Source organism: Rhinichthys klamathensis, unplaced genomic scaffold (assembly GCF_029890125.1).
Source record: "Rhinichthys klamathensis goyatoka isolate OS25496 unplaced genomic scaffold, OSU_Roscu_1.1 h1tg000258l_1, whole genome shotgun sequence".
Lineage (NCBI taxonomy): Eukaryota > Metazoa > Chordata > Actinopteri > Cypriniformes > Leuciscidae > Rhinichthys > Rhinichthys klamathensis.
The window spans coordinates 186,538-213,308 of record NW_026606780.1 but is presented as its reverse complement, the minus strand read 5'-3'; the positions used below and the strand labels follow the sequence as shown (position 1 = coordinate 213,308).

Genomic DNA, 26,771 nt, shown 5'->3' with positions numbered 1-26,771 from the left:
CCTGCAACACCGCCATGATGTGCAGGGTAGCACCGGCCTCACCCGCTGATGTGTGTCAATTGTCCCATTGACGCATACCCACGCTCTCCTATCCCCTCAACATCAGTGAAACTAGCCCGCTAATGTTGGTGGATACAGGCAGAGTATGGGTTCTTCCATGTCCTCTCGATCTCAGTATGAGATTGGGAAGAAATGAAAGGCTCACCTGAGCTGGTGGTTCTATGACCGGGGAAAAAACGCTCTCACCGCGAGCGATTTCTCCCCCAACGAGCAACCATGGCAGCTGCAGCCTGCCCGCAGCGCGTTCCATAACACAAACCAGCTCAGCATACACAGGGCAGGGTGGCTGAGAAGATTCAGGATATATCCGATTATCACCACCCTCATCAGCCATCTCCTGTTTGTCCGGGAGAGCACTTGCTGCCGGACTAAGTTTCCTTTTTTTTTTTTCATCATCCAATTGCAGCTTACTCTCGTAAGCCGCCGCATCGTCTGAGAGGATTACACCCCTCTCAAGGCGATCGGCGGGCTTCATCTGGGAACCTGACATCCAGACGCTGAACCCTCTAGAGGGACAGGCGAGAGCGGAGCATATTCACAAAGAAAAATGCTCACAATTTGTACAAGCAGTTCCCTCGAAAACTGCCTGTGGGAGCTCTTCCTTCCCGGACAGAAAAACGCTCAGTTCGTGTGTGTCACCTGGCTTCAGATATCTTGAGCACGGGTCTGTACACTTCTGAAAGCATTTCATAATTACCTGATTTTCAAAGCGGTTAAAGACAAAACAGTCCCTGAAAACGAAAAGGATATTGTCATGTTTGCAAGGCGCCCTTTTATACTTCCAGTTCGCATGTTAATCATTCACATTAATGATTCACGGGCTCTCGCTGGTCAATGTGATTGACGTGATTTGATTGTGATTACAGACACCGTCACGCCTGAGGCGTTCCCCAAAGCGTCATTCGACACAGTGCGAGTTTCCTTTCGAAAGGGAACAGTCATGTATATGTTTTTGTATACATAATCATTTTTTCCCTTTTTTTTCGAGATAATATACTCTTAGATACATCATTATTCACTATTCAGTCATGTAAACGCAGGTTTTAACCAAGCAAATAAATGTTTCCTGGTCCCAAGCACAGTTTCAAGAAAGAAAAAAAAATGTAAACTGAAATTACAGAGATTTTAGTGAATTTTCAAAAGCTCAATTTTATTTTACAAATACACAACAATAATTTTGTTAGACTACACATTTGATTGTTTTACTGCCAAATACTTGAATGCAAGTGTAATTCGCACTTTATGTTATGCAACCTTGTTATAATTGCAAGTTTAATGCTGCTGCTTGATGCTTTATCATAATATTTCTCTAAAGGTAAATGCACACTATAGGAATTCAAACTCTGAATGAGAGGAAATGAAAGTTGCCTGAAAATAATTCAAATGACACAACTTTTTAACAAGGGATAACTTCTACAACACATACTGTAAATAATGAAGGGGGGAAAATCTGAACTATGTCAACCAGTGACTTCAGTCTAAAGCTTCTTTGGCCTAACAAACACTTGCAATAAAACATAATATCACATTACCATGACACATGGAATCAATTAGTGTAAAATGTTTACAATATTGTTTACAAAACAACTGAATGATGATTTTCTGCTCATCAGACTCTGGCAAATATCAGTAGTGCTGTAAATAAAGGAACAATCCAATACTTCACAATCAAAACAGTGTGAGGCTATTCAAGCTGTCAAAGCTTTATTTTATTTTTTACCCCTTGTTTCTTTTGTCAAACAAAGGTATTGATTTAATACTAGCGTAGAAAAGTGGTAGCCTGTTTTAGTTTAAACGTGTATAGTACACTGCCTGGGAGGACCAGCCATTCCCATGATGCCATGAGGTACTCAGGCATCTATACCCGTGCTGACAAGCAGTTCATAGGCAGGGTCATGACCTCTGCGGCAGAGGACCACACATGCACACAGCAGCCCAAGCATCTGTGCAGAGAACAGGAAACTACGGTCAAGACATACATTTACATTGAGGATGTTGACAAAAAAGATTATGAGAAAATATTTCAAATATTCTGTATAATCTGTAAACATCAAGGTAGTATAGTTCATAAAAGGATGCATATATGTTCAACGATGTTTTGATCAAAGAACTAACAAAAAGAGAATAGCTGCAATGAACTCTAAATAAACATGTTTTTATAACAAACAGATAGGCTATTACACAGCTCTCCTGATTACTGCATGGAAGCTTGTTTCCACCACGCAACCACGGAATAAAAAAATAAAAAAATGTAATTCCGACTTTTTTTCTCGCAAGTCTGAATTTATCTCACAATTGTGGGGAAGAAAAGTCAGAATCGTGACATATAAAATTATAATTCCGAGGGAGAAAAGTCAGAATCGTGACATATAAAATTATAATTCCGAGGGAGAAAAGTTAGAATTGTGACATATAAAATTATAATTCCGAGGGAGAAAAGTCAGAATCGTGACATATAAAATTATAATTCCGAGGGAGAAAAGTTAGAATTGTGAGATAAAAAGTCGCAATTATCTTATTTATTTATTATTCCACGGCAGAAACAAGCTTCCATACGATTCTGATTGTTCAGTAATACAGACAGTGGTGCGTTCCAGATAAACAGGATTGTTCAGTAATACAGACAATGGTGAGTTCCAGATAAACAGAACTCTGTCGGAGCATCTCAGTCAGCTCCCTAGGTCATGACTCAGTATTATGTACACGAATTCGGGTCCTTGTGATTGAATGGAAAGCGTTTAGAAGTGACAAATTCAACTTGGATATTATTCGGTGTATATCAAACCGCTCGACTTGGTGTCACGAACAATTGGGTCCGACGGTCAAATGGATCCGCCAAGGATAAACTGTTTAAACAAGGATAGGCTGTTATTATCTTTGTTAATTTGCGCTACTTTCATGTCTAGCATCCCACCTCTCGCTCTCATGTCTCATAATAACACAAATGACGCCATCTATCGTCAGTTATAGACTGTGTTTAAAATGACCTCAGAGGACGTCTTGTTGCTTGGCCGATTGTTTTGTACATTTTATTTGTCTTTGCTTACTATAATATTCAGGTAAGATTATTAAATAATTTGGAATCAATCTTTCATGTCCACGTATTTATTTATTTGTAACCTGATTAGCCAGGTTACTTTTTCCATGTGGTGTTTCCATTATTTTAAACTCCCTGTACTTACTGCTATGGTATGGCAATGGTTGGCCTCAACTGCAAATTACCTGTATGGCAGCGAATGTTAATGCAGCCAGTATGACGTACAGCATAATGTCCTTAAGTTTCTTTACTACAAGAACTTCACAGCCCTGTAACAAGAAGTTCAGTTATAATAAATTAGTAATTTAATAGTTTTGGACTTCTGGAGAATGTGTGTGAGGGTGTTACCTCTGGGTAAAGGTCTCCTGGTCGCATTAACGTCCCAGTGCAATTACTGATGGTGGGTTTGCAGCAGCTCACTGGAACGCTATTGTTTTTGGACTCAATAAACCAGTGAGTGTTCATCCAATCAGAGTAGTTATGAATGCCACAACAGTAGAGCTAAAAGTGAACGATTGTAAGAAGAGAGGTTTAGAGAGAATTGGTGAAAAAATTATGAAAAAAGAGGCAAAGGAACTGATAGTGTTACTTGTCGCTGCACATAGTCAACGGCCCTGCTTGGAGCGTCTGTGTTGGTGCCTTTATATTCATTATATACTTTCTGAATAGACTGATTCACCACAGCCTCGACCTTTTGGAGAAGAAGAAAATATTTTTAGTTTTTTAACAATGACACTGTCAAACTACCCACATGTGCACGTCATTTTATTATTTCTAAGTTACCTTGGCTCTGTAAATATACCCTAGCACCACTACAACCACCTCTGTAGCGAAGACCAGTAGCAGCACTGCTGAGAACTGCAGAAAAATCAAGAACAATCAGGAAAGATTCCGAATAAAAAGCTGCTCTATATATGCTCTATATATGTTAGACTCTAGTTTACCGTGACCAGGCCGCAGGGGCTTTCTCGAATGGTGGCACAGCAGCCAATTAAACCAATGACAAAAAGAAGCGTGCCCACAGCAATTATCACCATGGCAGGGATGAAAGTGTAGATATCCTCAAAAAAATGATCATAATCATCATATGTAATAAAAACATAGGCCCCAATGTAGCACAGTATACCTGCGGCAGCCTGGGAAGGGTGCAACAAAAATATGGTTAGTGGTTCTGAAATTGCAATAAATTTTTATAAAAACCTGTTTTGAGAGATTAAAACATCTTTCTTTTGTAATTTTTGTTGATTGTCATTTTAATTGCAATATATCAAATTAGGCATCATTTTATACAGTTATCTCTTTTTTGAGCCTGATTTAGAGGCAATATCACAAACAACCTGTGTTGTTATGTCTGTCTGAACGAATCAGTTGTCTCTAGGCCTGTGAGGATCCAACTAAAATGTGGATTAATTTTTATTAAAATTGTCACAATTACTATTACACATTTATTATATATAGTATTTAAGTTGTGTATTGACAAACAGGAACTAATTGTAGTGTTATGCATCACACGCCACCATATTTATTATATAGGCTTTACACTTACCAATTATAATAGGCTTACCAATGGATGTCGCAATCGTGTACTTCAAGTTTCATTATTAGACTTGATTAAGATAAAACATTTATTGAAACAAGTGATGACTGATAAGTTAATATCTCAAAGATTTAAGACAAAGAAAAGCTTTACAATTTTCAGAATTGATAAACAAAAACTAAAAAGTGCTACATATAAATCATTATACAATGATGATATTGTAGAAAGATATACAGTCTTGATTTTCCTTGCAATTACAGTCATCACAGAAATTGGGGATCTTATTTAGCGGATCTTACATTATGGAATAGCCTAGATTGAAAATACAAACATGACACATAAAGGACAAAATAGACAGATCTATTGAAATTCGCCGGTTGAAATTTAGGGCTAGGATTCTTTTAATGTTGATTTGAGTCAAAAAATAGTTTTCTGTCTATTAAAAGCCTGTCGATTATACATGTAAACAACAGCTCATTCGCTGTAGCTCGTGTAACGTTATCCCTGCAGAGATATGCCATAGTGCCCGCTAACCACTGCATTCCAGCTACTGTAGCCAACTTACCCAAAATATCAGATTTAGGAAGACTAAAACCGTCTTCGAAGAAATAATACCACATTGTCCCATGATCACGCTGAGGCTAGGGTAAATATTTTAATCCAGGGAGAGATATTTACGTTAATAGCAGATAGTGCGATTGTCAAGCTCCGCTAGTCAACACTTAACAGAGCATCCAACTGGACAGCGGCAGTCACGTGTCCCACTGACCTCAATAAAGCGAACTGTGCTATTTGTTCTCTCGCTAATAAAACTTAGTCCAATGTCGTGTTGGTCTAAGAAACTGCGCCAGCCGGTGTTCCTTAGGTCATATGTGCCTATTAAAAGAGTCTAAAGACACCCATAAGGAAAGCTATAGATGGGTAGATTTTGCACATCCATCTCAACAATTTGTTGTGGTAGTGGGCTAGTTGTCTGAAAGTGATGTCTTTAGTCAACGAAAATAACAGATATTTGTTCAGGTCACTTCTGATTTATATGCTAGGCTATATATGATGTGTAGCCAGTTCTTTAAAAACAGAAGACAATATGGATGAAATATGTTTTAAAAAGCTTAATCTTCTTGTTAGGCTATATATATATATATATAAAAAAAAAAAATCCAGGCTTCTTAAACAGCATTTAGGCTACAGTCAGTTCAATAGTCAAAGACTAGTTAAAAAAAAAAAAATTAAGACAATGTCAATTTCAGTTCTTCACTGTTGTTATTGTATGAGATTAAAGGCCTACGTTTCTTTGGTTGTCATGTTTAAGAAAAAAGAAGGAAAGTAGTAGGCTATAGCTATAGTGTTATATTGAGTAAATGGAGAACAAGGTCTGGTCAAAGACATTTGTTATCATAGGCCTATATATGTCTAAAGATAATGAGCTTGTGTAGTAAATGTATATCTGAGAAGATTATGGTCAACTGACAGAAACACAGACTCAAAAGGTATAGGCTAAATATATCGACCACAAGTAAGTATTTGCCTATTTGGTAATTGGTTTCACTCTTTCGCTGTCTGAACAAGTATTATATTCAGTTCTCATGGACAAGAAATATATTATAGCAATGTGCTATTTTTATAGGCCTACTATTTTGTTATTTTAGCTAAATCATCTTGTAGTGCTTTGAAATTTAGATTTTAATGGTTTGTCAATGTAACTGTTAAATCTAGTTGAGATGTGTGAAAATATGGTTAAATTATTAATTAATTTGGATTAGTGTATTGCTGAGGTTTGTCTTATTTGATTTCCACTTGTGATGTTTGTGTGATGTTGGTAAAAATGCAAACACTCAAAACTAGGACTGGCCGATAAAACGATAGGCTAATGAATTGCTGAACACCAGAATTCAGCGAAGAACACAAATGTCTCAGTGATTTAAAAAGTTAATTTAAAGCTAAGATGAACAAGCGCTGACATTCTCAACAGCACTGATGAACACATTGCTCCATGAATGATTCAGAAGACTTTTCAATCTAATCGCCATCATTTACGTCATTTCTTGGAGAAATGTGATGTTCCTATTGAATTTTATTGTAACAAATACCATATAGGCAGCCTACTGGGTATGATATGAGGTGCTATATGCGTGGTTTTACCTATGGTTATCATGATCTTGTAGCATATGGAAGACCAATGGTTAATTTTAATAAAAGCCAAACACTCAGAATATTATCATTTTAACCTAAAAAAATTAGATTGTTACAATTTTTACAGATGTTATATTTTTTAATTAATTAACATAAATTTACATCTGTGCCATCAAAGTCAGGCAGCACAAACCTGTTTCATATCATCTAGCACATGCAACTAAGAAATTAATTTGTTTCTATTAAGATATTTCTTTTGTTTAAGAAAAAATACTGAAAATTGATTTTACTTAAGTTAACTCATGCATATTTTGATGTAGAGTTGTCAAAAAGTACCGACTTCGGTACAGATACAGACGGGAGCGTTTGAAAGCAGGTGTTTATCAGCGGACCGGTCATTGATCATTGATCATTGTAGCCAATCACAGACATATTCGATGAGCGCGTGAACACCATGGCCAATCAGAGGTGATTACGACATACCTGTCAAGTTTTGGATTTGAAAATAAGGCAAATTTTCCGGCGCCCACCGCGAGCAGTCCCACCACCCCAACCAAGCTCCAGTATCCCTTACATTTTAAGACAGGTGTTAAATGAAAACACACACACACATATGTATGGTATATATAGGATATTAAGAGCATTATTTAAAGGCTTATTTGCATATTTTCTGTTCATTTAACATTGCTTGTCTTTACATTTACATTTTATTTTCATAACACATTATTTTCATTTCATTTTGCTTTTCTTTTACAGTTTTTCTTTTCATTTGCAGTTTTTCTTTTCATTTCACATAACTTTTCTTTACTCTTTTAGTGAGTTATTGAACAAATTTGTTGCAGACTTTGTATTAACTGTTTTGGAAGGAGTGTATTTGTGGGCTGGGCCAGAGTGGTTAATTTTACATGAGAGTAGAGCAAACAGTTCTGTTGTCTAACGTCATCCTATTCTCTGTAACAATCTTTCGTACCATGCTAAACCTTTCTCGTGTTGACATACATCATTCCTTCCCCGTGTGAGATGCTAGTCGCAGTTACAAAACTTACAAAACGCGTGACTGTCCCCCACCCTGCTCCTCTTCAGAAAAGTAAATTCGCTATCCCATTGATCGCGGTATTTAGTACATGAGTTTTTTTTTTTTTTTTTGGCAGGAGTGCCTTGCTCTGTCGTCCATCATCCGACTCTGTTTTTGTTTGTTTTTTGTTTTCCCCGCGTTGTCACTCATCATCTGACCTCACTAACCTCGCGACAACTGCCACCTACAATAGGCCTACCTGTAGTTATCGCGAGGCTAGTGACAGAGCTCAGATTGGGAATGTTTTTTTGTTTTTTTTACTCCGCCCGGGCCCCGGGGTAGGCTATTATTAATTTTCAATAACGCAGGTTAAAATACGGGAGATTTACGGGAAAATCCGAACACGGGAGGACGGCGGGAAAGAATGGTAAAATACGGGACTTTCCCGGCCAAAACGGTATAGGCTACACGACAGGTAGGCTATGGTATACGATTCCGCTCAAAAGTGCTCAAAGCGTCACAATTTTAAAATTTCAGTAACGACTTGGTGCCGAACTCGGTACTTTTTGAAAACCCTAGTAGAAATTTAAATGTTTTTTTTTTTTGTTTTTTTTTTTTTGTTGTTTTTTAATATAGGCCTACTACCTCAGATTTTTGAGATGTTCACCTTTTTGGCAAGTGTTTGTCATGTTCACACAATAAAGATAGCCTACTTTAAAACCACAATTAGCCTAACTGTCTGATTTATTTCACTCAGGAGCAAAATCTGCCTTTAAACTTGAAAGAAATAAAGAGTTGACATTTATCGTGGTATAGCCTACTTTTTTGTGCCGTAGGCTATATCCCAGCCCTGATACTTTCTGAGATAGCCTGTTGTGCTTTGGTTGATCCCTTTTTAGTTGTTTTTTTTTCCTCGCTCATGTCTCGAATTTCCTTCTGATGTTTTCTGTCCAGTAAACACCATCTGTTATTTCAGCTCATTAATCAATGACAGCACCAATAATAACTGTTCTCTAAATCTGTCAATCTAACCACTCATCTGTTTAACACATTCACTGAACTTTCACTGAAAGAAAGAAACTAAATAGAAATTTAGATACAAATTATGACACTTTTTGCATTGTAGTTGCATGCAGGAGCAACTGACTTCACTAATTTAGTCTTTATTTAATACAAATTATTGAAAAAAAATACAATTCTGGACATCCTCTAAAAATAAATATACAAGTAACTTGTTGCATTTCTTGTGACATGGAGGTGGTTAGTTAATAGACTTAGTTAAGAAGCAAATTACAGTTGATGAAAAAGCAATTACAAATTCCATGTGAATTGAACCTTTGAAGATTTCAGGCAATGGAAGTCATCATCATTTTTTTATTGTCTTGGATGTAGCTTTCTAATATCTTCATTAATATTGCAGTCTCCTAGAACAACCAGAAACAGTTCATATGAATTTATTGTTGATCTGTGGTTAACATGCAGAATTGCGCAACTGACATTTTAAAACAAACAAGCAAATTCATTTAAATCACATTATCCATGAAAAGTATTTACAACAGAAGAATATTCTCTCTCATATTTCATCAGTCATTTCAGACCAGAGTGCATAAGCACTTCAAATCGACTGAAGATCCAGTCTCGGTTCTTACCGGAACTTTATGGCGGATCTCCGGCAAGTCGAGGTGTGCTTGAAGCGCGATCCGCAGCATCTCCTGGTAGAGGTCCACGGGCTCAACCTGCTGGGGATTCAGAGCAGCCTCGAAGGCTTTCATCGTGGAGTCGTCCTCGGGCGGCAAGCGTTCGCTGTCCACGACACTTTTCTTCCCCATAAAATGACCTTAAGTGTCAAATCACAGTTCTGTTCTAGGTATGTCACGTCATAGCACAATAATAAGTCATGTATGCACCTCACCTGTTGCCCATAAATTTCCTCTCGGGTTAACTTTGATCTTTGCAACTTTGTTTCTTAGTTCTGTCAAGTCCAGGCTCACTGAGGACGTTATTGGAATGTAAAAAGAGAACAGCACAAGGTACGTGAGGAATCCACAGTGACAAAAACTGGCTACACTTAATCTGGACATTTCTAAACGTTGTCGGTGTCTCCTTCTCTCTCTCTCAATGCGCGTACATCTACTACGACTGGGGGAGTCAGGTGTTGTTTTTATATCGCGCGGATGGGAGGGCTGGGTATGGTGTCGTGTAGTAATGATGACTTATTGCGTTCCATTCAGGTCCAGCGAACAGCTGCGACGTTGTCAGTATCTGCAAATATGGCGCGTGTTGTGAATATAAGCGAGCCTATGGAAAAGTAATTTTCACTTGCCAACACGAGCCAACATTTTGCAGAGTCAAATGTCTCTGATCTGCAGCGTTGAGTTCAGCACCATGGACAACACTCACATCACATGCTGCTAACAGGGGAGTTTCTGTTGGCTTCCTAAAGGATTTCACTGAAAGATGTTTATCCTTGTTGTTGTTTTTTAAATTGTTTGTCTTAATTCTTCATTCTGTGTAATGTTCAAAACAATGTCACATAAATCATATTTTTACAAATAATATTTAAATAAATGGTCAGTATGTTTTTGAATGGGTTCATATAATACTTCTGGTAAATGATTTAATTGCCATTTGTAATCAATACAGATAATGTGTTCTTTGCATCATGATCCATTCATATGTTTGTTAAATGCAAAAAGGTCAGGTTCCAAAATGATCTTGTGAGTCAAATCACACAATATGGTAAATTGCCGATTCTTGTCAGTTATGACGTTATGTGAAATAGATTTTTTTCGACGATTGGGTCAATGGCATGGCTTACTCTAAAAAGCTTGCTTAAACATTATACAAGTACATAAGTAAAGAAATAAACTTTTATACCGTTTTATAACCTTCATAGAAATCAATTCGTTTCACTGTGGGAGGGGGGGGGGGGGGGGGGGGGGGACTTGCTAAGGGTTGAATGTGAAAATGCAATCCATTACCACCAGTGACACCTATTTTCCCAATAGCCTGACACCCTGAAACTCCAATGGTGTGACTCCACTGACTACACATGGGTTAATGTTTTTTTTCTCTGAAGTCTGAAACAAATGGGCCAGTGACTCACAAGGGACACAGCATGCCATAAAACTCAGATGTGTTGAAGCGGATAATGGCTGATTAATGCTGAGAATTTAAAGGTGCTAACCTTTCCCTGCCTCACACCTTTTTTTATGATAAGAGACTAAGAACTAAGCTGTAGTAAGTTAGAGTGCAGAGAGAGTGTAACCCTGAACCTGTCCTGTCTCTCACCCATGCCATTTTAACATTTACACACTTTTTAAAGTGTGAAAGAAAAAAGCAGAATGAATCATGTTTTATGACGCTGAATGTGATAACCACTATCTAATTATCACTTTGGGTTAGTGCTTGCCCTTTTTTAATAGATGCCAGTGAGGGAATATGTGTCTTGTGTTTTGACAGGATAAATTGAAGCAGCAGAGACAGATCAAATCATTTTCAGAGGTAAGGTAAATAATTTATAGATGGCCATTAAAAGTTAATATTAATGATGATTTAAGTTTCTGAATATATGGAGTTTATCATAAAATGTAATAATTAATGATAATAATTTTATTTTATTATTATTTATTATTATAACATTTCCATAAATGGCAAAATAATTTATTGATTCAAATGTGAGATTGATCATGTGAATGGTTCTGATCTACAAATTACACAATACACTTATCACCTCAGAAAACTTAAATGTGATTGATAACTCAACCTTTTAAAGATATTTTTATCACATCATTCATCTTGCATTAGTTCAGTACACTGGATAGCTATTAATGGGTGGCATGGTAGTTCAGTCGGTAGCACTGTCTTGTTGCACAGAAAGAAGTTCCCTGGGTCGAGTCCTGGCTGAGCCAGGAGGCATTTCTCTGTAGAGTTTGCCAAAAGGACTGGTTTATGTCAATAGATCTGAAGGACGTGTATTTCCGAATACAAATAGCGTCACGTCACAGGCGATTCTTGAGATTCGCCTTTGAGGGCCAGGCATATCAATACATAGTCCTACCGTTCGGCCTGTCCCTAGCACCCCGTACATTTACAATGTGCATGGACGCGGCTCTCGCACCCCTGAAACTTCGGGGCATGCGAGTTTTGAACTACTTGGACGATTGGCTGATTCTAGCTCGATCACACTCAGAGCTCATAGACCACAGGACCATATTACTCGAACATCTCGAGAATCTAGGTCTCAAAGTCAATTGGGCGAAAAGTTCGCTGTCTCCCAGTCAGAGAATATCTTTTCTGGGCACAGAACTGGACTCGCTGTTTATGACAGCGTGACTGTCGCCAGAGCGCAGACTGAACATTCAGCGCATCACAAAATCCTTCCGCTGCGGCACTTTAGTCCCGCTCAAAAGGTTTCAGAAAATGCTGGGTCTCATTGCCTCAGCATCATCAGTACTACAGTTGGGTCTGCTTCGCATGCGCCCGCTGCAGTTATGGCTAAAAGCGCGAGTACCACCTCGGGCATGGACCTCCGGTCTGTTTCGCCTCAAGGTCGATCAGAAATACGTCACAGCTCTGAAACCTAGGAGAGCAATCGACTAGTACCAGTCAGGTGTAAACCTGGGGACTTCCTCGAGTGTGAAGGTGGTGTCCACGGATGCCTTCACCTCGGGATGGGGAGCGCTGCTCGAGGGCAGACCGTTCTTTGGCCAGTGGTCAGAACGGGAGAAGCTCCTACACATAAACTGTCTAGAAATTTTCCCCGAATAAAAGGTCACCACGTCTTGGTCCGCTCGGACAACATGTCAGTGGTGGCCTACATAAATCGCCAGGGTGGCGTCAGGTCCCGAAATCTTTACAGGCTGACGGAACGCCTCCTGGTCTGGGCTCATCACAATCTGTGCTCATTGAGAGCAGCACATGTGCCTGGTCACCTGAATTTGGGACCAGACAGACTGTCCAGAAACAATGTTCCAGCAGGAGAATGGTCTCTGCACCCGCAGACGGTCCTACTGCTGTGGGAGACATTCGGCAGAGCGCAGGTAGAACTGTTTGCGTCCCAAGAAAACGCTCACTGTCCAAAGTTTTTCTCCAAGAGCAGGGATGCGCTGGCCCACTTCTGGCCCCGCTGCCTACTCTATGCTTTCCCCCCGTCTCGCTCCTGCCTCAGGTATTGGAACGAATTAGGGAAAACGGATGCTCAGTGCTACTTGTGGCTCCTCTCTGGAAAAACCAGGCTTGGTTCCCAGTTCTGATGCAGCTGACAAGCACTGCCCCATGGCCAATACCGACGAGGAAAGACCTCCTCTCTCAGGCCAAGGGCTCGATTTGGCATCCTCGCCCGGAGCTGTGGTCCCTGCACGCATGGGCCATCAACGGGTACCCGCAAACCTCCCAAAGGGGGTGTTAAACACGATCACACAGGCTAGAGCGCCGTCTACTAGACGACTCTATTCCTCAAAATGGTCTGTGTTTTCTGGCTGGTGCAAAGCTTGAGGCTTTTCACCCCTAGACTGCGGGGTTACGGAAGTTCTCTCCTTCCTTCAAGAGCTACTGGATAAGGGCAGAACCCCATCCACGCTCAAAGTTTATGTGGCGGCCATAGCAGCGTTTACAAAACCCGCGACTGGCCAGTCACTGGGGAAGAACGATCTGGTCATCCGCTTCCTTAAGGGAGCTAAGAGGCTGAATCCTCCCAGACCCCCCCTCAGTCCCCATGTGGGACCTTTCCACAGTTTTGGAAGCCATGAAAGGTGCCCCGTTCAAGCCAATCCATTTGTCAGACATTAAACATCTGTCGTTCAAGACAGTGTTTCTTATGGCTCTTGCTTCAGTGAAGCGCATAGGGGATTTACAAGCACTCTCAGTAAGCACGACGTGTATGGAATTTGGGCAAAATGACTCGAAAGTCATACTCAAACCAAGACACGGATACGTGCCTAAATCCCTCAACACACCGTTCAGGGCTCAGGTTATTTCCCTGTCTGCCCTGCCGGTTTACAACGAGGAAAAGGACGCGGGCTTCCTTTGCCCAGTCAGGGCATTAAGAGCTTATGTGTCTCGCTCGTCTGTTTTCAGACAGACTGAGCAGCTCTTTGTTTCGTTCAGCGGATGTGCTAAGGGACTAGCCGCATCGAAACAGAGCCTATCCAGATGAATAGTTGATGCCATAGCGCTGGCATACACGTCTAAAGGCTTGAAGTGTCCTTTAGGTGTTAGAGTGCACTCCACAAGAGGCATGGCCTCGTCGTGGCCTTGGTCTAGCGGGATTACCTTGCAGGATATCTGTATGGCGGCAGGCTGGGCCTCCCCGTCTACATTTATAAGGTTTTATAACCTAGAGGTTCCCGCCTTACAGGCTAAACTACTTTCGGTCTAAAAATCAGTATTGTCTGCCCCGTTGCTTCGGCTCAGAAATTTACAACCGCTTGAGCACTGCTTGCTGATCGATAAAATAACTCCATGGTCAAAAGTAAGACCCATACCGTTACCCAGTTCAGGCCGAACATTTTCACCCTGACTGGAGAGGCGGTATTAACATTAAGTGACATGGGCATCTGACGCGCAGATGCCAATGGCACATGTCACTATGCGTATTGGCACATCCGGTGGCACATCCGGTCTCCATTGGCATGTGCCAGTGGATAGTGTCATGTGTCAATGACATTATTGGCATGTGCCAGTGGATAGTGACATGTCACTGACATTATTGGCATGTGCCAGTGGATAGTGACATGACAGACATTATCGCGACACTCTGACACTGTCGCGGAACTGTTTGCCGTCTTGTGACAGTAGTGACTGACAAATGAGCTGAGCAGCTATACTGACGTAATTGTGAAACAAACGCCTATATAAATTGCCTATTTTAGTGATGTTTTTTAAATAAATTAAACGTTTCAAAGTATTATTTTTTTTCTCAAACATGTCAGTTTGTGACACATCAGTAGTCTATGAGTGGCATATAAGCCACTGAATGTTCAAAAATGTAATGCCAATGTTGTTGATCACGCAAACTGCCCATCCTAGGAAACACAACGAATAAATCAGACGTTACTACGAATAGCGCATGAACAGTCGCATCTGTTAGGCTACTACTCAACTGTAACCTTTAATTTTGCATGATGCTGCATGCACGCCAGTAGGTGTCAGTAAGTCCACACTGGCCAGCGCAAAATAACCTAAAACTTGCGACAGTTGAGGAACATCTACGGACTACGGGTGGTGTATTTGTCGTTTGTATGAGTAGCAACTAGCAAGTACAGTAAGAAGGTAGCAACAAAAAAAACGAGTTGGCTAATCAGAGTCTGATGTCGATATAAGTAAACTACAGATAATGAACGGTTTACTACTTTCGGTCAAACATGAACGGTAAGTCAAGCGGTTTCTTCGTCGCTATTGAGGATGGATAACGTTAGATGATTAGGCTACGTTAACTTTAGTCAATGTAGTGTAAAGCATCGAGGTAAAAATTCCCGAAAAACGAATACCCTTAAATATAAATAACTTAGAATGATGTAGATTTCATTGATTATTATATATGTATAACGTTAATATGTAGTGTTATAGCTCTAGTATAAAAGCATAGGCCTACTCTGTCATATCGTAAAATGTTAGGCCTATATTTGCATACCACTACAATTTATAAACTATTAACTTAGGCCTATAAAATTGTTATTATATAGTATTATATGATAAAATATTAATAGATTAACGCAATTGTATATTAGGTGCGTATTGTATTGTATATAATATATGTTTGCCCCTTAAGGTCTTCAAACATTCGAAGACCGTATTAGTTTAATTAAGGCCAATGAAGGAAACAATTGCCAGCTATGCAGACAGGCTGTGGTTGGGTCAGAAGAGCACCTGGAAAAAAAGCATTTTCAATATGCTGTGCACTTTAAAGATGGTGATTTTGGTGAGCATATATTGGTTTTGTAACATATTTTATTCACTAAACCATTAGTTTCATTATACACTACTATTTTCTTTATGTGCTTCCTAACAGTTCTGTTCACTGTACCATGCTTTTGTGACAAAATTGACAAATTAAAAAGAAGTCACTGGCATTGCTTTAAGTGTGACAGGATTTTACAAAGGCGAAATGCATTTGAAGATCATCTGCAGAAACATGGTAGGAATTAATTATTATATTACATGATTATTAATCATGCTATTGCCAAACACATAACCTATTAAAATTACTGTTATCCCTGACTTAATATACTTGTTTTGCAGGTTGCATGGTAACACCATTCAAAGACCTGCAAAAGAAAAGTATGAATTTGTTAATTTTATATTTGCATAGTTATAATTTTCTGTTGATATTTCAAGCCTACGACACTTAATGTTTTCAGTCGTTTCAATAGCATTTCATTTAATTTCATTTCAATGGCATTTAGTCTTGGTCTACAGTATGTGTACATAACATGGTCCATAGCTATTAATTAAGCCTGGTACATAACAACATATGACATACTAATCAAACTCACTCGCTAATTCTGAAATTGCCACTGTTATTTATTTACATTTTTAGGTGAGCCAAAGAAAAATGAAAATGCAGCGAGTGCTCCTGTTGGTGAGCAGAGCTTTATGTGTTGCCACTGCTCATCCTCTTTTACTACAGCAGGGAGTCTTCGTAGACATGAAAATGAGTTTCATGCAACAACCGATCCTGTTTACTGTGTTGATGTGCAGCAAGGTGTCTTCATCACAGCCAAAAATAGTAGAGGCCAAAGAGTCCCAATACATATGCAGAAAAGCACCACCTCTCAAGTCATTGCCTGTGAAGTAGCAGAGTGCCGGGAGTTCATGACTCTGGCTAAACTTAGTGGAAAGCCTGGTGCAGAGTGTGAGCATTTAATCAGAGTTTCTTCTGCTCCACCATACATTCCTCCTGAGCCTGTTAGAGAAGAAACTTTGAAGACGATGCAGGAAAAAGGACTGATGTCCACCACCAGAATGACGGAGTGCACTGAACTTAACAGTTTAGCGTCATCAGAGGGAATCTGCTCTGTTTTTCCTATTTTCTTTGAGAAACATGGATATTCTGGCCGATTTGTTTACTTTTCCATTTATTCAGGAAAGAAAGAAAGATGGTGCCTCTTTGGGCGGACAAGAGTGTCCTTTGACAAATTGTTGGGAGACTGGTATTGCCTTTGTAAAAGCACAAAGAAACAGTATCGATGCGTCCATATCTATATGGCAATGTGGTGGCTCTTCCAAGAAAGAGAAGATTTATTAATTGAGTCTTCCAGAGCAGACAGTAACTTGTCAGGGGGCCCCTCTGAAAACGAAGAGATTGAACTTGGTGTTGAAGGTGAAGGACTAAAGAAGCACCAATTAGTTGCAATGACCAACTATCTCTGGGAAAACAAAAGAATACCAGAAGTGTTGCCACAGAAATTAAGGACTCAGGCAAGTCAGGTCCCGATAAGGTTTGAGCCCACAGAGGAAACATGTCCTTATTGCCCTGGGCCCACCCCACCAGGTCTTACAGAACCAGTGGTTGCAACAAAGAATGCGTCAGTCTACGACATAGATTCAGTGAAGAAAGGTTTGTACATTAGATTAAAAATGAAAACATTTGCAAATGTGTGATAATGCCACAGGAAAGGAAGGTTTTTTTTGTTCTCTCTTCTAATAAAGGTGTTACAGTGTGTGTAAAATACTGCCTGGCCTGCAAGACACCAGTCAGGTTTCAAGAATACACTTCAGGTTTTCATAATTTCAACAATAGTATTATTTTGACAACTCGTCTATGTGCAATGATGACATCTGCCCTAAAGGTAAGAAAAAGTTATTTGTAATCCATATGAACAGCATGTCAAATTGATTTTAATGTATGTATTTTAAGGTATATTTTTTTAATTACCACACTTTAAAGACAAACACGGCCATTGGGCGATTTCTGTCAATGATGGAGGACCTTCTTCAAGTTACAATTCACCACAACACCCTGAGGAAAGCAATTTTTCATTTCTGGGCAATGAAAAGATATAGCTATGACTTTTCCTGTATTCGCTGTGGCCATGAACCACCTATCCTAATTGCTGATGGTAATTGGAAGGTGGCATTTGATTTACCTGGTAAGCTATTTATAGAAATTACAGTGTAATAATAATATATAAATAACAGTTATTTATGATTGGTGTAGCGAATTTATGACGTAATTTTTCCACTAGTCAATCTCCTGAAGAGACCATGTACTCAGAATGTACAACCAAGTGACCTTAGAGTTGATGTTGATGAGAGATGGTCATCATTGGAAAAGGAATTAATTTGTGTTGGTTTCAGTAATGGTAAGAACTAAACTAACAAACATTGATTTATGTGATCACATGGATTGTCATTTAAATACTACATAATTGCTAAGATAGATAATTTGTCCTTTCCCCCTACATCACACATAGAAACAAAGGAGAGAAACCCTTTCTCCAGTGAACTGTCCTACTCATCTTTTGCCCCTTGGCTTGGATCCTCCTGCAGAGCTGGAAAAGTTTTAACAAAAACAGAGATCCTCAAAGGGTTTTCAGATCGTCTAAGTGACAAGTCACCTCCTGTGGACTCGCATGCTGTTGAGGACACAGTACTAAAATTGCTTGAATCCAAAAAGGTATTACTATGCCATAATTATTACTTATAAACACACATTTTATTTTGAAGCAAAAAAACTAAATAGTTACATTTCTTTTTCAAGCCTTCCAAAAGTGAGCTGCTGGCAGCATGTGCACAACTTGGAGTATCTGTTGCTGGCTCTGCCTCAGATATCATTAATCGCTTGGAGGAGCTACTTCTATACAAAGACATTTACCCCAAAATGTTCATCAAACTACAGAAGACTGGAGGTATGGCAACCATGTACAGTTTTTCAATTGAGTTTGTTAGAAGATATCTTTTAGCTTTTGTCTATTCTTTTTTTCAGGTGGTGTTCTCCATGTTGGCTGCCCACATGCAATTGTTTACGTTTGTTCACCTCTTTGGTGGCAAGAGTCAGCGAGGGACCACGTTGACGCTCTTCTGAATTTAAAAACTCCACCGACTATCTACATTTCAGATGTAGCTGGACGTGTTGCACGACATGCTAACAATAGAACTCGACAGGCATTTTTCAGGCCTTTTGATGGCAGACTGTGTGAGGCCACAGCTGAAAATGTGGCCAAGGCCTCAGCTAAGGAGCTTGTTGTCCATTTACCCTGGGTTAAAACCATGACTGAAGGTGGACGTGTCCAGAGTCAAGGTAATGAAGCCACTGAAGCACTTGACAAACCTCACCCTATCACAGGAACGTCAGATAGACTTTCATTGTATGACCGCTTTCATCAACGTAACCAAAAACAGGAAAAAGAGAAACTGAGAAGCCTTGATCTTGTCCCAGAGCTCCTTGGTCTCATTAACTCTTCAATGGCAGAGCAACTCAACCGGGAACTTGCCAACTCTCGATACTTTCTTTGTCAGCTGAAAGATGTTCATTTTATGTTTGCACTTCGCTTGGTGTTCCATTTGCATAACTGTAAAGTGAATAAATCATTCATGGACAAAATGCTGAGACAGACACAAGGGGCAGCTGAAGTTGGCCTGGATGGCAGACTGAGTCTCTTCACTACATGTGAGATTGATAGAAATCTTATCTTAATTTGTGCATTTAACCTTATAAATTGAGCGTCAGCGTCAGTTCTGGCAGGCCAGGTAGTCAAGCCGCTGCTTATGCTATTTGCTATCAACACTGTCCCGTCAGCTGATCTGCTCCAGCTGAGCCGCATTAGCTGGTTAACTCCCCTCGCTGCTCAATGGCCAAAGCTCAAACAAGGCGCCCTATTTAAGCTCATTCACCTTGCTCATACATGCTCGCTGCTCGCTCTGCTGGCTCGCTGCTCGCTTCTGCTGGCTCGCTGCTCGCTTCTGCTGCAAATATTGACACAGGACTCGACGTGATTCATTCTCCATTCATCTCTGAAAATCTTCACGAAGCTAAGTTCCTTTTTTCATTGCTAAAAGCTATCAGTGTGTTGGCAACATGCTTCTTGTTAATGCTATCAGTGTGTTGGCAACATGCTTCTTGTTAATGCTATCCGTGTGGCATTTGGGCTATCTAACTAGTCGTTTTCATTAAAATGCTTATGCGATCATATTGGCTACGTGCGTTATCTGTTGTCATTGGCAACTGATCGCGTTGCTCACGCTGGCTTTTACCACTATGCAGCGCAGATTCAAACAGCTTGCTGTGATAGGAATTAACTTCTGCGGACTGCCTCCGGACCGTATACAGCTCATTCTTACGCATAGTGGAACAACTACGGCGGCGACACTCGCTCCGGTTTAACCCTTTAGCTATGGGGCGGTGGTTTCTGCTGCTTACGAACGATACCTCCGTCCCGATGTTCGGGATATTCTTGACGACCAGAAGCCATGAGCTCAAGTCTCTGATTTGTTTCGTTAATAAAACACATTTGATCATTATTTTGCTCGCGCTCTGCTCAGTTACTCAGCGCCCTGAATGCGCTATCAGCTGTTAATTTATTCATCTAGCTCGTTCTCAGAGGTGGATTAGTCATCTATCCATAGAGCTTACACTGTAGACTGTCAAACAGTTTAAATACAGATAATCTAGGTAACAGCATGTTTTAGCTATTGCGCTCTTGATTAGTCATTTCAGTAATTAATTAATATTTTTCGCTATTATAAATCGCTAAATTAGGGCGGCTCAGTCGACACCGTTCGAGACACTCAATTTTGTTTTGGGGGGAATAGCTCATGTAGTCAATAAATCATCCTCTGTATCACAGAGGATTGCCAGGTGTGGTTTTGTTTGGGGGGATATTTTAGCTCTCACAGTCTAAAACTGTGTGAGCGTTCCCTAATGCTGCTGCTGCTGTCCTCTGACTCTCTGCTATTTCATGGTGCTCATGAAAGGTCAGAGGACTCCCTGAACAGAGCCATACCGCCAAATTTCAATTCAGGAACATCAACCTGTTTGCAATCTATTCAAATAATTCTTAATTATTTTGTCTGTGTGTTCTTGACTTTATGGACCTGACAGAAATTGAGCGTCAGCGTCAGTTCTGGCAGGCCAGGTAGTCAAGCCGCTGCTTATGCTATTTGCTATCAACACTGTCCCGTCAGCTGATCTGCTCCAGCTGAGCCGCATTAGCTGGTTAACTCCCCTCGCTGCTCAATGGCCAAAGCTCAAACAAGGCGCCCTATTTAAGCTCATTCACCTTGCTCATACATGCTCGCTGCTCGCTCTGCTGGCTCGCTGCTCGCTTCTGCTGGCTCGCTGCTCGCTTCTGCTGCCCGCCACCTCCCCAGCTCCTCCTTATGCATAACGTGGCATTTGCTATGTCATGTTGCCTGCTCTGTTCACAGGGGGATATTTTAGCTCTCACAGTCTAAAACTGTGTGAGCGTTCCCTAATGCTGCTGCTGCTGTCCTCTGACTCTCTGCTATTTCATGGTGCTCATGAAAGGTCAGAGGACTCCCTGAACAGAGCCATACCGCCAAATTTCAATTCAGGAACATCAACCTGTTTGCAATCTATTCAAATAATTCTTAATTATTTTGTCTGTGTGTTCTTGACTTTATGGACCTGACAGAACTATCTTGCATAAACGTTGATCTAATCACTGTGAATTGTTACAGATAGAGGCACTGACTCAAGATTTCAAATTCCTGAACGGATCAAGGAAAAGAAGAAAGAATTAATCTCGGGTGAAGGACTACACTTTAACACATCACTTTTCCCCATCTTAAAGGAAAACAAGGTATCATTGCAAATATTTAGATTTGGTTTAGCACAAATTGATTTTCAATAACAAAATCATGCCATGTTGGAAATGTCATCATAATAATTGTGTTATCATTCTACATGCCATTATTTACCTGTAGGACAAGCTTTCTGAATTGTACTGCACTGTACAAAATCATACTTCAGTCCTTGTGCAAGTTGACAACTGTACAGCAACAGTTAAAGACCTACAGTCACTATATCCAGCACAATCCATTTTACCTGAATCAGAAGACATCCTACCCAACCAACCATGGCTGACTGATGAAGTATGTACTGTGTTTTTTGGGTTACATGGGTATTAATGTAATCATGGTTTACGAGGACACTTCCTGTCCTGTGACTTTCTTTTTTTTATTCTAAAAATGCAGGAAGTTTTCTGTGATGAGTAGGTTTAGGGGTACGGTTAATGTCGGGGGAAAGAATATACATTTTGTGAAGTATAAAAACAATTTAGTATGAAACATTAACACGTATTTATTAGGGGTGTAACGATACACGTATTCGTATTGAACCGTTCGGTACGAGGCTTTCGGTTCGGTTTTCGGTACGCATTTTTGAACCGAACGGTTCGTTGGACCATTTTTCCTGCCGACCAAAATTTCGTTATTTCAAATGAAGGCGCGTCACGCGTGGCAAGCGCGCTCATAATGTGCGTGACCACAACATTGCCCAACATCAAATGGCAAATGTAATGTAAGCGGAACGAAACCACTCGTTATTGTGTGGTTGAAGGACCGTTTATCAGTTTGGACAAATACAGCGCGAGCCGATCTTAATCATCAGCACTGTTACTACACAGCCAAATCCAGTAAAGAAAGCATTTGAATTCGCCACTGAAGTAATAACATCGCTGCAAGATCTAGTGAGAAACATTCGCATTTCTCCGTTATTAACGGATCAAACAGCGCTGACGTGGAAACCAGGAAGAAACATTGTGCCATGAATGAACTATCCAGTGTCCACAGATCAGCAACATTCACCATGGGTTTACTGTAGTAACACTACTAACTGTAACCATGGAAGTTTGGCAGGAATAGTAGGCTATAATGCTTTCAAGTAACATCACGTCGGTTTTATTTTGACATTATGAATACAATTGCTGCCCTCAAATGTTAATCTGAACTAAAATAAACCTTTGTTTAAAACTACTACAATATTACATTTAATTTTGTCCAAGGAGCTGTTTTGTTTTATAAGCTCCTAAGAAAAGTCAAGTATAGCTCCATCATTGCTCAAAGTTAAAAAATATCATACTTTATGATGTTAGTTTTAATAAAAATATAATTAAAAAGATTAAATCAAGGAAATTTCTCTGGCATTTCTTTCTTTTTGCTGTATCGGAAACGTACCGAATCGTACCGAACCGAACCGTGACACAAGTGTATCGTATCGAACCGAACCGTGAATTTTGTGAACCGTTACACCCCTAGTATTTATGTGTAATAGGCTGTCAATACTAGAGTAGCACAGCTTGCATCTACAACACCCAATGTAAGTACATATTCTATTTTCTAAGAGATTTGATAAAAAATACTTATTGAATTAATTATATACTGTATGTATATATATATATATATATTAATATATATATATATATTTTAAATGTAATAATTATTTATATTTATATTTTCTGCAAGTTTGTGATGCTCCCGACATTTACATTTATTTGCTGGTGGAGAGACTGGATCACTCAAACAAAAATATCCCCTCGAAATGTATCATGCTTGAAGGTATACTGTTCATGTACACGCAATCACACACACACACACATATATATATATATATATATATATATATATATAATATGTGTGTGTGTGTGTGTATGTAGATTGTTATGGACTGTTTTGTAATAGCAATTATTACACAGAATTGTTTCTTTTATTTTGAAAAGAACCTTAAAGGAAGTGACACTGTGGTTTTTCCTCGATGTGTCAGTAAGAGTGAGAACCCTGAGTTTGGGAACCACTTCATTTTGTGGGTTAGTTGAAATAATTAGATTCTAAAAAATTATTTTAATATTAATTCTTTTTTTAATTCTATTTTTATGTACATCTTTTCCTTTTAATATCTTCAAACTCAAAGGTGTTCTGTGGTCAAAGTCATGAGATCCGGGTGTTTGATTCCATGGAGCTTTACAAAGATATACCAAAGAGTCATATGGAAATACTTTGGTAATGTATTTCTACCCTTTTTTAAATATCTGTGCTGCAGCATTTTAGGTACATTTAACATTTACATTTATGCATTTGGCAGACATTTTTTATCCAGAGCGACTTACATTGCATTTCAAGGTTCACATTTACATTCTTATCAGTTCTTACTTTCCCTGGGAATCAAACCCAACGCTCTACTGTTTAAACTACAGGAAAGCTATACATATAAAGCACATTGACCATTCAGTCAAACTGCATTAAAGATGCATTTTTGTCTACTGTGAAGTAACCATGTGTAATCTCTTAGTCATAAATGACTATATGTTATATTTCAGATTAATATAAAGGCAGGGTAATCTGAATGAACTTTCAATACAAATGATCAGTCTGGATGCACTTTCATATTACATTCAGATCAGCAGTGTGTAATAATGTTCTTGTCTGTGACTCTGTCTATGCATCTTTTTCTTCATCAGTGATGCCTTCAGTAACACATGGAAACTTGCTGATTGGATTATCTCTTATCCACCACAGTGGCTGCAGAGCAAGGGTGATGCAAACAACTGTGGAGTGTTTGTATGCACTGTAAGACATAAAGCCTATAATAAATATGTATTTTTATATTTGTAGTTTCAAAATTTTTAGCTAGCTTTAAAGAACATTGTTTTTATTTCATCAGAAAAAGACTGGTAAAATGTTATGGTCTGACTAATTTAGAAAATACACAACTAATGTTTCATCTTTCATTTTTGTTCACCTTGAACAGATGGCAGAGATGGAGCTGAAGGGCTTCAGGTTGAGAAAAGAGACCATTGGTCTGTCACAAACACAATATCTACGAGAATATCATGCAACAGACTTAGTAAAAGATGTTGTTGTAGAGGTTGGTTGTCTTATTATTGTTTTAACTCGAAAAATGTTTCAGACTAATAATTTACAGGAACAGAACATTGTTATTATTTTTCATTATAGGAATCAATGAAAATACCAGAAAAACCGATGGAGTGTATGGCAGGTGACTTGCGTGTGTGCTGTTTTCAGAAAGTGGGCAAAGGGTAGGCCTTGTTTGTTTTGACTTTTTACTGTATATTTTTAGGTGAATACACTTATTATACCATGTGTATCTTATTCACAGGCCATTGTATCCCAGTGTTGTCAAGACCTTGTGGGTACAGTGTGACATGTGTTTGGGCTGGCTACACACAGATTGTGCTGGAGTGAAAGAAGCAGATGTCAAAAAAGGCACTTTCAAATGTGGATGTGATTTGACACAACCATACACTTTTGATGAGTAAGTTTAAATAGAAAGCTTTTACTGTCATTAAGAAACATGGAGTTGGATCATGGTCTAGCCCATAATGACTTTTTATTTTTATTTTCACTGAAAAGTTTGATCATGCTAGAAATAAATAGGAACAAAAGATACTCAACATTAATATTATGGTACTTCAATTCAGGTTTCATAATCAGTATAAAGCTACATAAACTTTGATTTAGCTAACCACTTATTAACAACCTTTTGTGGTGCCACTGGTTCATTGTCATCTTCTGAATAATCAGCTATTCTATAGCCTGTTTTTTGTTCTATGCTATGTCATAACCTGATGTTGATGACATCTACATTATTGTTTCTTTGTAGCACTCGGAAGGCTCTGAGACTTGGAATTGAAAACATAATCTCAGATCAAGACATAAAAGTGAGTACTATAAAATCACAATTAACATTTTATTGGCATATATATATATATATATATATATATATATATATATATATATATACACACACCATTTTAACACAATTCTGTTCCAACAGGCTTTACATGAAGCTTTTCACAATGGAGACATCAAATCCTGTCGGTTTTACCTGTGGAAACATCCAGAGACATCACTGAAATTCAAGCAGCACTTAAAGCCAAAGCAGTGCCATTTCAGCGAAAGTGATGTGAGGAATCTTATTGTTTTAAGCGTTTCACATTTTACTTGCAGTATATGTTATTGTTATATTACAACAAGTTCCTTATTATCCTAAATGATTCAATATTATCATATTTAATAGCTGATTAAACTTGCTGACAAAATAAAGAGAGCAGTGGATGCAGATGAGGATCTTGAAAACCTGAACTACATATTTGATGTTATGATTCCAGAAGTATGTGGTAATTATCTTAATGATTGAGGTTGATTTGTGTTATTTGTTGTTTGATGAAAAACTACTTTTTTCTTCTTCTTTTTAAGGTGACCATACTTCTTCTACAAAGATTGGAGAAGATTTGCCGCTATGCGGTTGAAGTTGTTATGGCCTCTGGCATAGTTAAGTTACAATAATTTGAAGTATGCTAATGCATCAACTGCATTTATTAAAAGGGGGGAAAAAGCCATTACTTTAACTTACATATTTGTCGAGTCTCTTTTCTGTCTCTGCTTACTGAAAAAGGTGTATGCATTTTAAAAGCTACCATTGACTAAACATTGGGGATTAGTCTACAATAACAACAAATTCATTTAATATATATTCCTTCTGGAGATGCCCACATGTTTTGTTCAAATATTTGACTTGCTGTATCCACATTATAATAGATATCCAGTTTAATATAGGATCTAAAGATGTACACTACTCTGCATTGTGAAAAGCCAGTGTCAAGGTCAAGGTTCATAATTAATTTAACAATGGTATGTGTCACTTTACAATGGTTTGGGGCATTTTATCTCATACTAGTTTACAATTATTTGAAATACCTGATTGTTAAGTGTCAATTTGTGGTGCACAAACAACATACTCCTGCTTGTAAGTACCACTTTAATAAGAACATTTTACTAAAATAGCTAAATAGTTTCTACTGTATATTCTTGTATAGTTACAAATGACACAGCTGAACTGTCGGTCCTATATGCAAATAGAGATAAATGTGTTATCATAACAACTGTATACAATATGTAGGTATTAAATACATTGTCTAAATGATAAAAAAGAACCATAGTAAATATAAATGCATACAACGGACCACGATATTAAAAATATGGCGAAGCCCAATGTTTGTAAAAATTAA

General features: G+C 38.8%; 5 protein-coding genes and 1 long non-coding RNA gene across 6 annotated transcripts; 4 read left to right on the top strand and 2 right to left on the bottom strand.

Moving 5' to 3' along the window:
• Positions 1–1,195: 1,195 nt before the first annotated feature.
• tspan3b (tetraspanin 3b) lies at positions 1,196–5,402 on the bottom strand. The gene is made up of 7 exons (XM_056267310.1): positions 5,200–5,402; positions 4,042–4,233; positions 3,881–3,955; positions 3,687–3,788; positions 3,446–3,598; positions 3,283–3,366; positions 1,196–2,003 (listed from the first exon to the last, which is right to left on the bottom strand). Exons 1-7 carry the CDS (start codon positions 5,260–5,262, stop codon positions 1,911–1,913), a joined length of 762 nt encoding a protein of 253 aa, XP_056123285.1. The 5' UTR covers positions 5,263–5,402; the 3' UTR covers positions 1,196–1,910.
• A 3,492-nt stretch (positions 5,403–8,894) lies between these two features.
• nmbb (neuromedin Bb) lies at positions 8,895–9,891 on the bottom strand. Its single transcript, XM_056267325.1, has 3 exons — positions 9,695–9,891; positions 9,432–9,619; positions 8,895–9,206 (listed from the first exon to the last, which is right to left on the bottom strand). The coding sequence occupies exons 1-3, from the start codon at positions 9,861–9,863 to the stop codon at positions 9,129–9,131; spliced, it is 435 nt and encodes a 144-aa protein (XP_056123300.1). The 5' UTR covers positions 9,864–9,891; the 3' UTR covers positions 8,895–9,128.
• A 5,666-nt stretch (positions 9,892–15,557) lies between these two features.
• LOC130101559 (uncharacterized) lies at positions 15,558–17,385 on the top strand. The gene is made up of 2 exons (XM_056267340.1): positions 15,558–16,062; positions 16,322–17,385. The coding sequence occupies exons 1-2, from the start codon at positions 16,029–16,031 to the stop codon at positions 17,383–17,385; spliced, it is 1,098 nt and encodes a 365-aa protein (XP_056123315.1). The 5' UTR covers positions 15,558–16,028.
• Positions 17,386–17,640: 255 nt separating this feature from the next.
• LOC130101536 (uncharacterized) lies at positions 17,641–18,390 on the top strand. Its single transcript, XR_008809004.1, has 3 exons — positions 17,641–17,873; positions 17,970–18,086; positions 18,198–18,390. It is a non-coding gene; the product is annotated as an uncharacterized LOC130101536 (long non-coding RNA).
• Positions 18,391–18,489: 99 nt separating this feature from the next.
• On the top strand, positions 18,490–19,446 carry LOC130101558 (uncharacterized). The gene is made up of 2 exons (XM_056267339.1): positions 18,490–18,632; positions 18,710–19,446. The coding sequence occupies exons 1-2, from the start codon at positions 18,605–18,607 to the stop codon at positions 19,444–19,446; spliced, it is 765 nt and encodes a 254-aa protein (XP_056123314.1). The 5' UTR covers positions 18,490–18,604.
• Positions 19,447–23,002: 3,556 nt separating this feature from the next.
• LOC130101562 (uncharacterized) lies at positions 23,003–26,091 on the top strand. Its single transcript, XM_056267343.1, has 12 exons — positions 23,003–23,062; positions 23,209–23,301; positions 23,463–23,549; positions 23,654–23,742; positions 24,201–24,309; positions 24,491–24,607; positions 24,697–24,779; positions 24,860–25,015; positions 25,364–25,421; positions 25,538–25,666; positions 25,781–25,873; positions 25,960–26,091. The coding sequence occupies exons 2-12, from the start codon at positions 23,215–23,217 to the stop codon at positions 26,047–26,049; spliced, it is 1,098 nt and encodes a 365-aa protein (XP_056123318.1). The 5' UTR covers positions 23,003–23,062; positions 23,209–23,214; the 3' UTR covers positions 26,050–26,091.
• The last annotated feature ends 680 nt before the right edge of the window (positions 26,092–26,771 follow it).

Coding starts and splice junctions, on each gene's coding strand:
- tspan3b (XM_056267310.1), bottom strand. CDS start 5,262: ATGGGACAATGTGGTATTATTTCTTCGAAGACGGTTTTAGTCTTCCTA. Junction 3,599..3,686: donor TTGACTATGTGCAGCGACAA/GTAACACTATCA, acceptor GTTCACTTTTAG/CTCTACTGTTGTGGCATTCA. Junction 2,004..3,282: donor TAACATTCGCTGCCATACAG/GTAATTTGCAGT, acceptor TTCTCTGCACAG/ATGCTTGGGCTGCTGTGTGC.
- LOC130101559 (XM_056267340.1), top strand. CDS start 16,029: ATGGTAACACCATTCAAAGACCTGCAAAAGAAAA. Junction 16,063..16,321: donor CAAAGACCTGCAAAAGAAAA/GTATGAATTTGT, acceptor TTACATTTTTAG/GTGAGCCAAAGAAAAATGAA.
- LOC130101562 (XM_056267343.1), top strand. CDS start 23,215: ATGCTCCCGACATTTACATTTATTTGCTGGTGGAGAGACTGGATCACT. Junction 24,608..24,696: donor TAAAAGATGTTGTTGTAGAG/GTTGGTTGTCTT, acceptor TTTTCATTATAG/GAATCAATGAAAATACCAGA. Junction 24,780..24,859: donor TTTCAGAAAGTGGGCAAAGG/GTAGGCCTTGTT, acceptor TCTTATTCACAG/GCCATTGTATCCCAGTGTTG.
- nmbb (XM_056267325.1), bottom strand. CDS start 9,863: ATGTCCAGATTAAGTGTAGCCAGTTTTTGTCACTGTGGATTCCTCACG. Junction 9,620..9,694: donor AGGAAATTTATGGGCAACAG/GTGAGGTGCATA, acceptor TTGACACTTAAG/GTCATTTTATGGGGAAGAAA. Junction 9,207..9,431: donor AGATCCGCCATAAAGTTCCG/GTAAGAACCGAG, acceptor TGGTTGTTCTAG/GAGACTGCAATATTAATGAA.
- LOC130101558 (XM_056267339.1), top strand. CDS start 18,605: ATGTTCATCAAACTACAGAAGACTGGAG. Junction 18,633..18,709: donor CAAACTACAGAAGACTGGAG/GTATGGCAACCA, acceptor TCTTTTTTTCAG/GTGGTGTTCTCCATGTTGGC.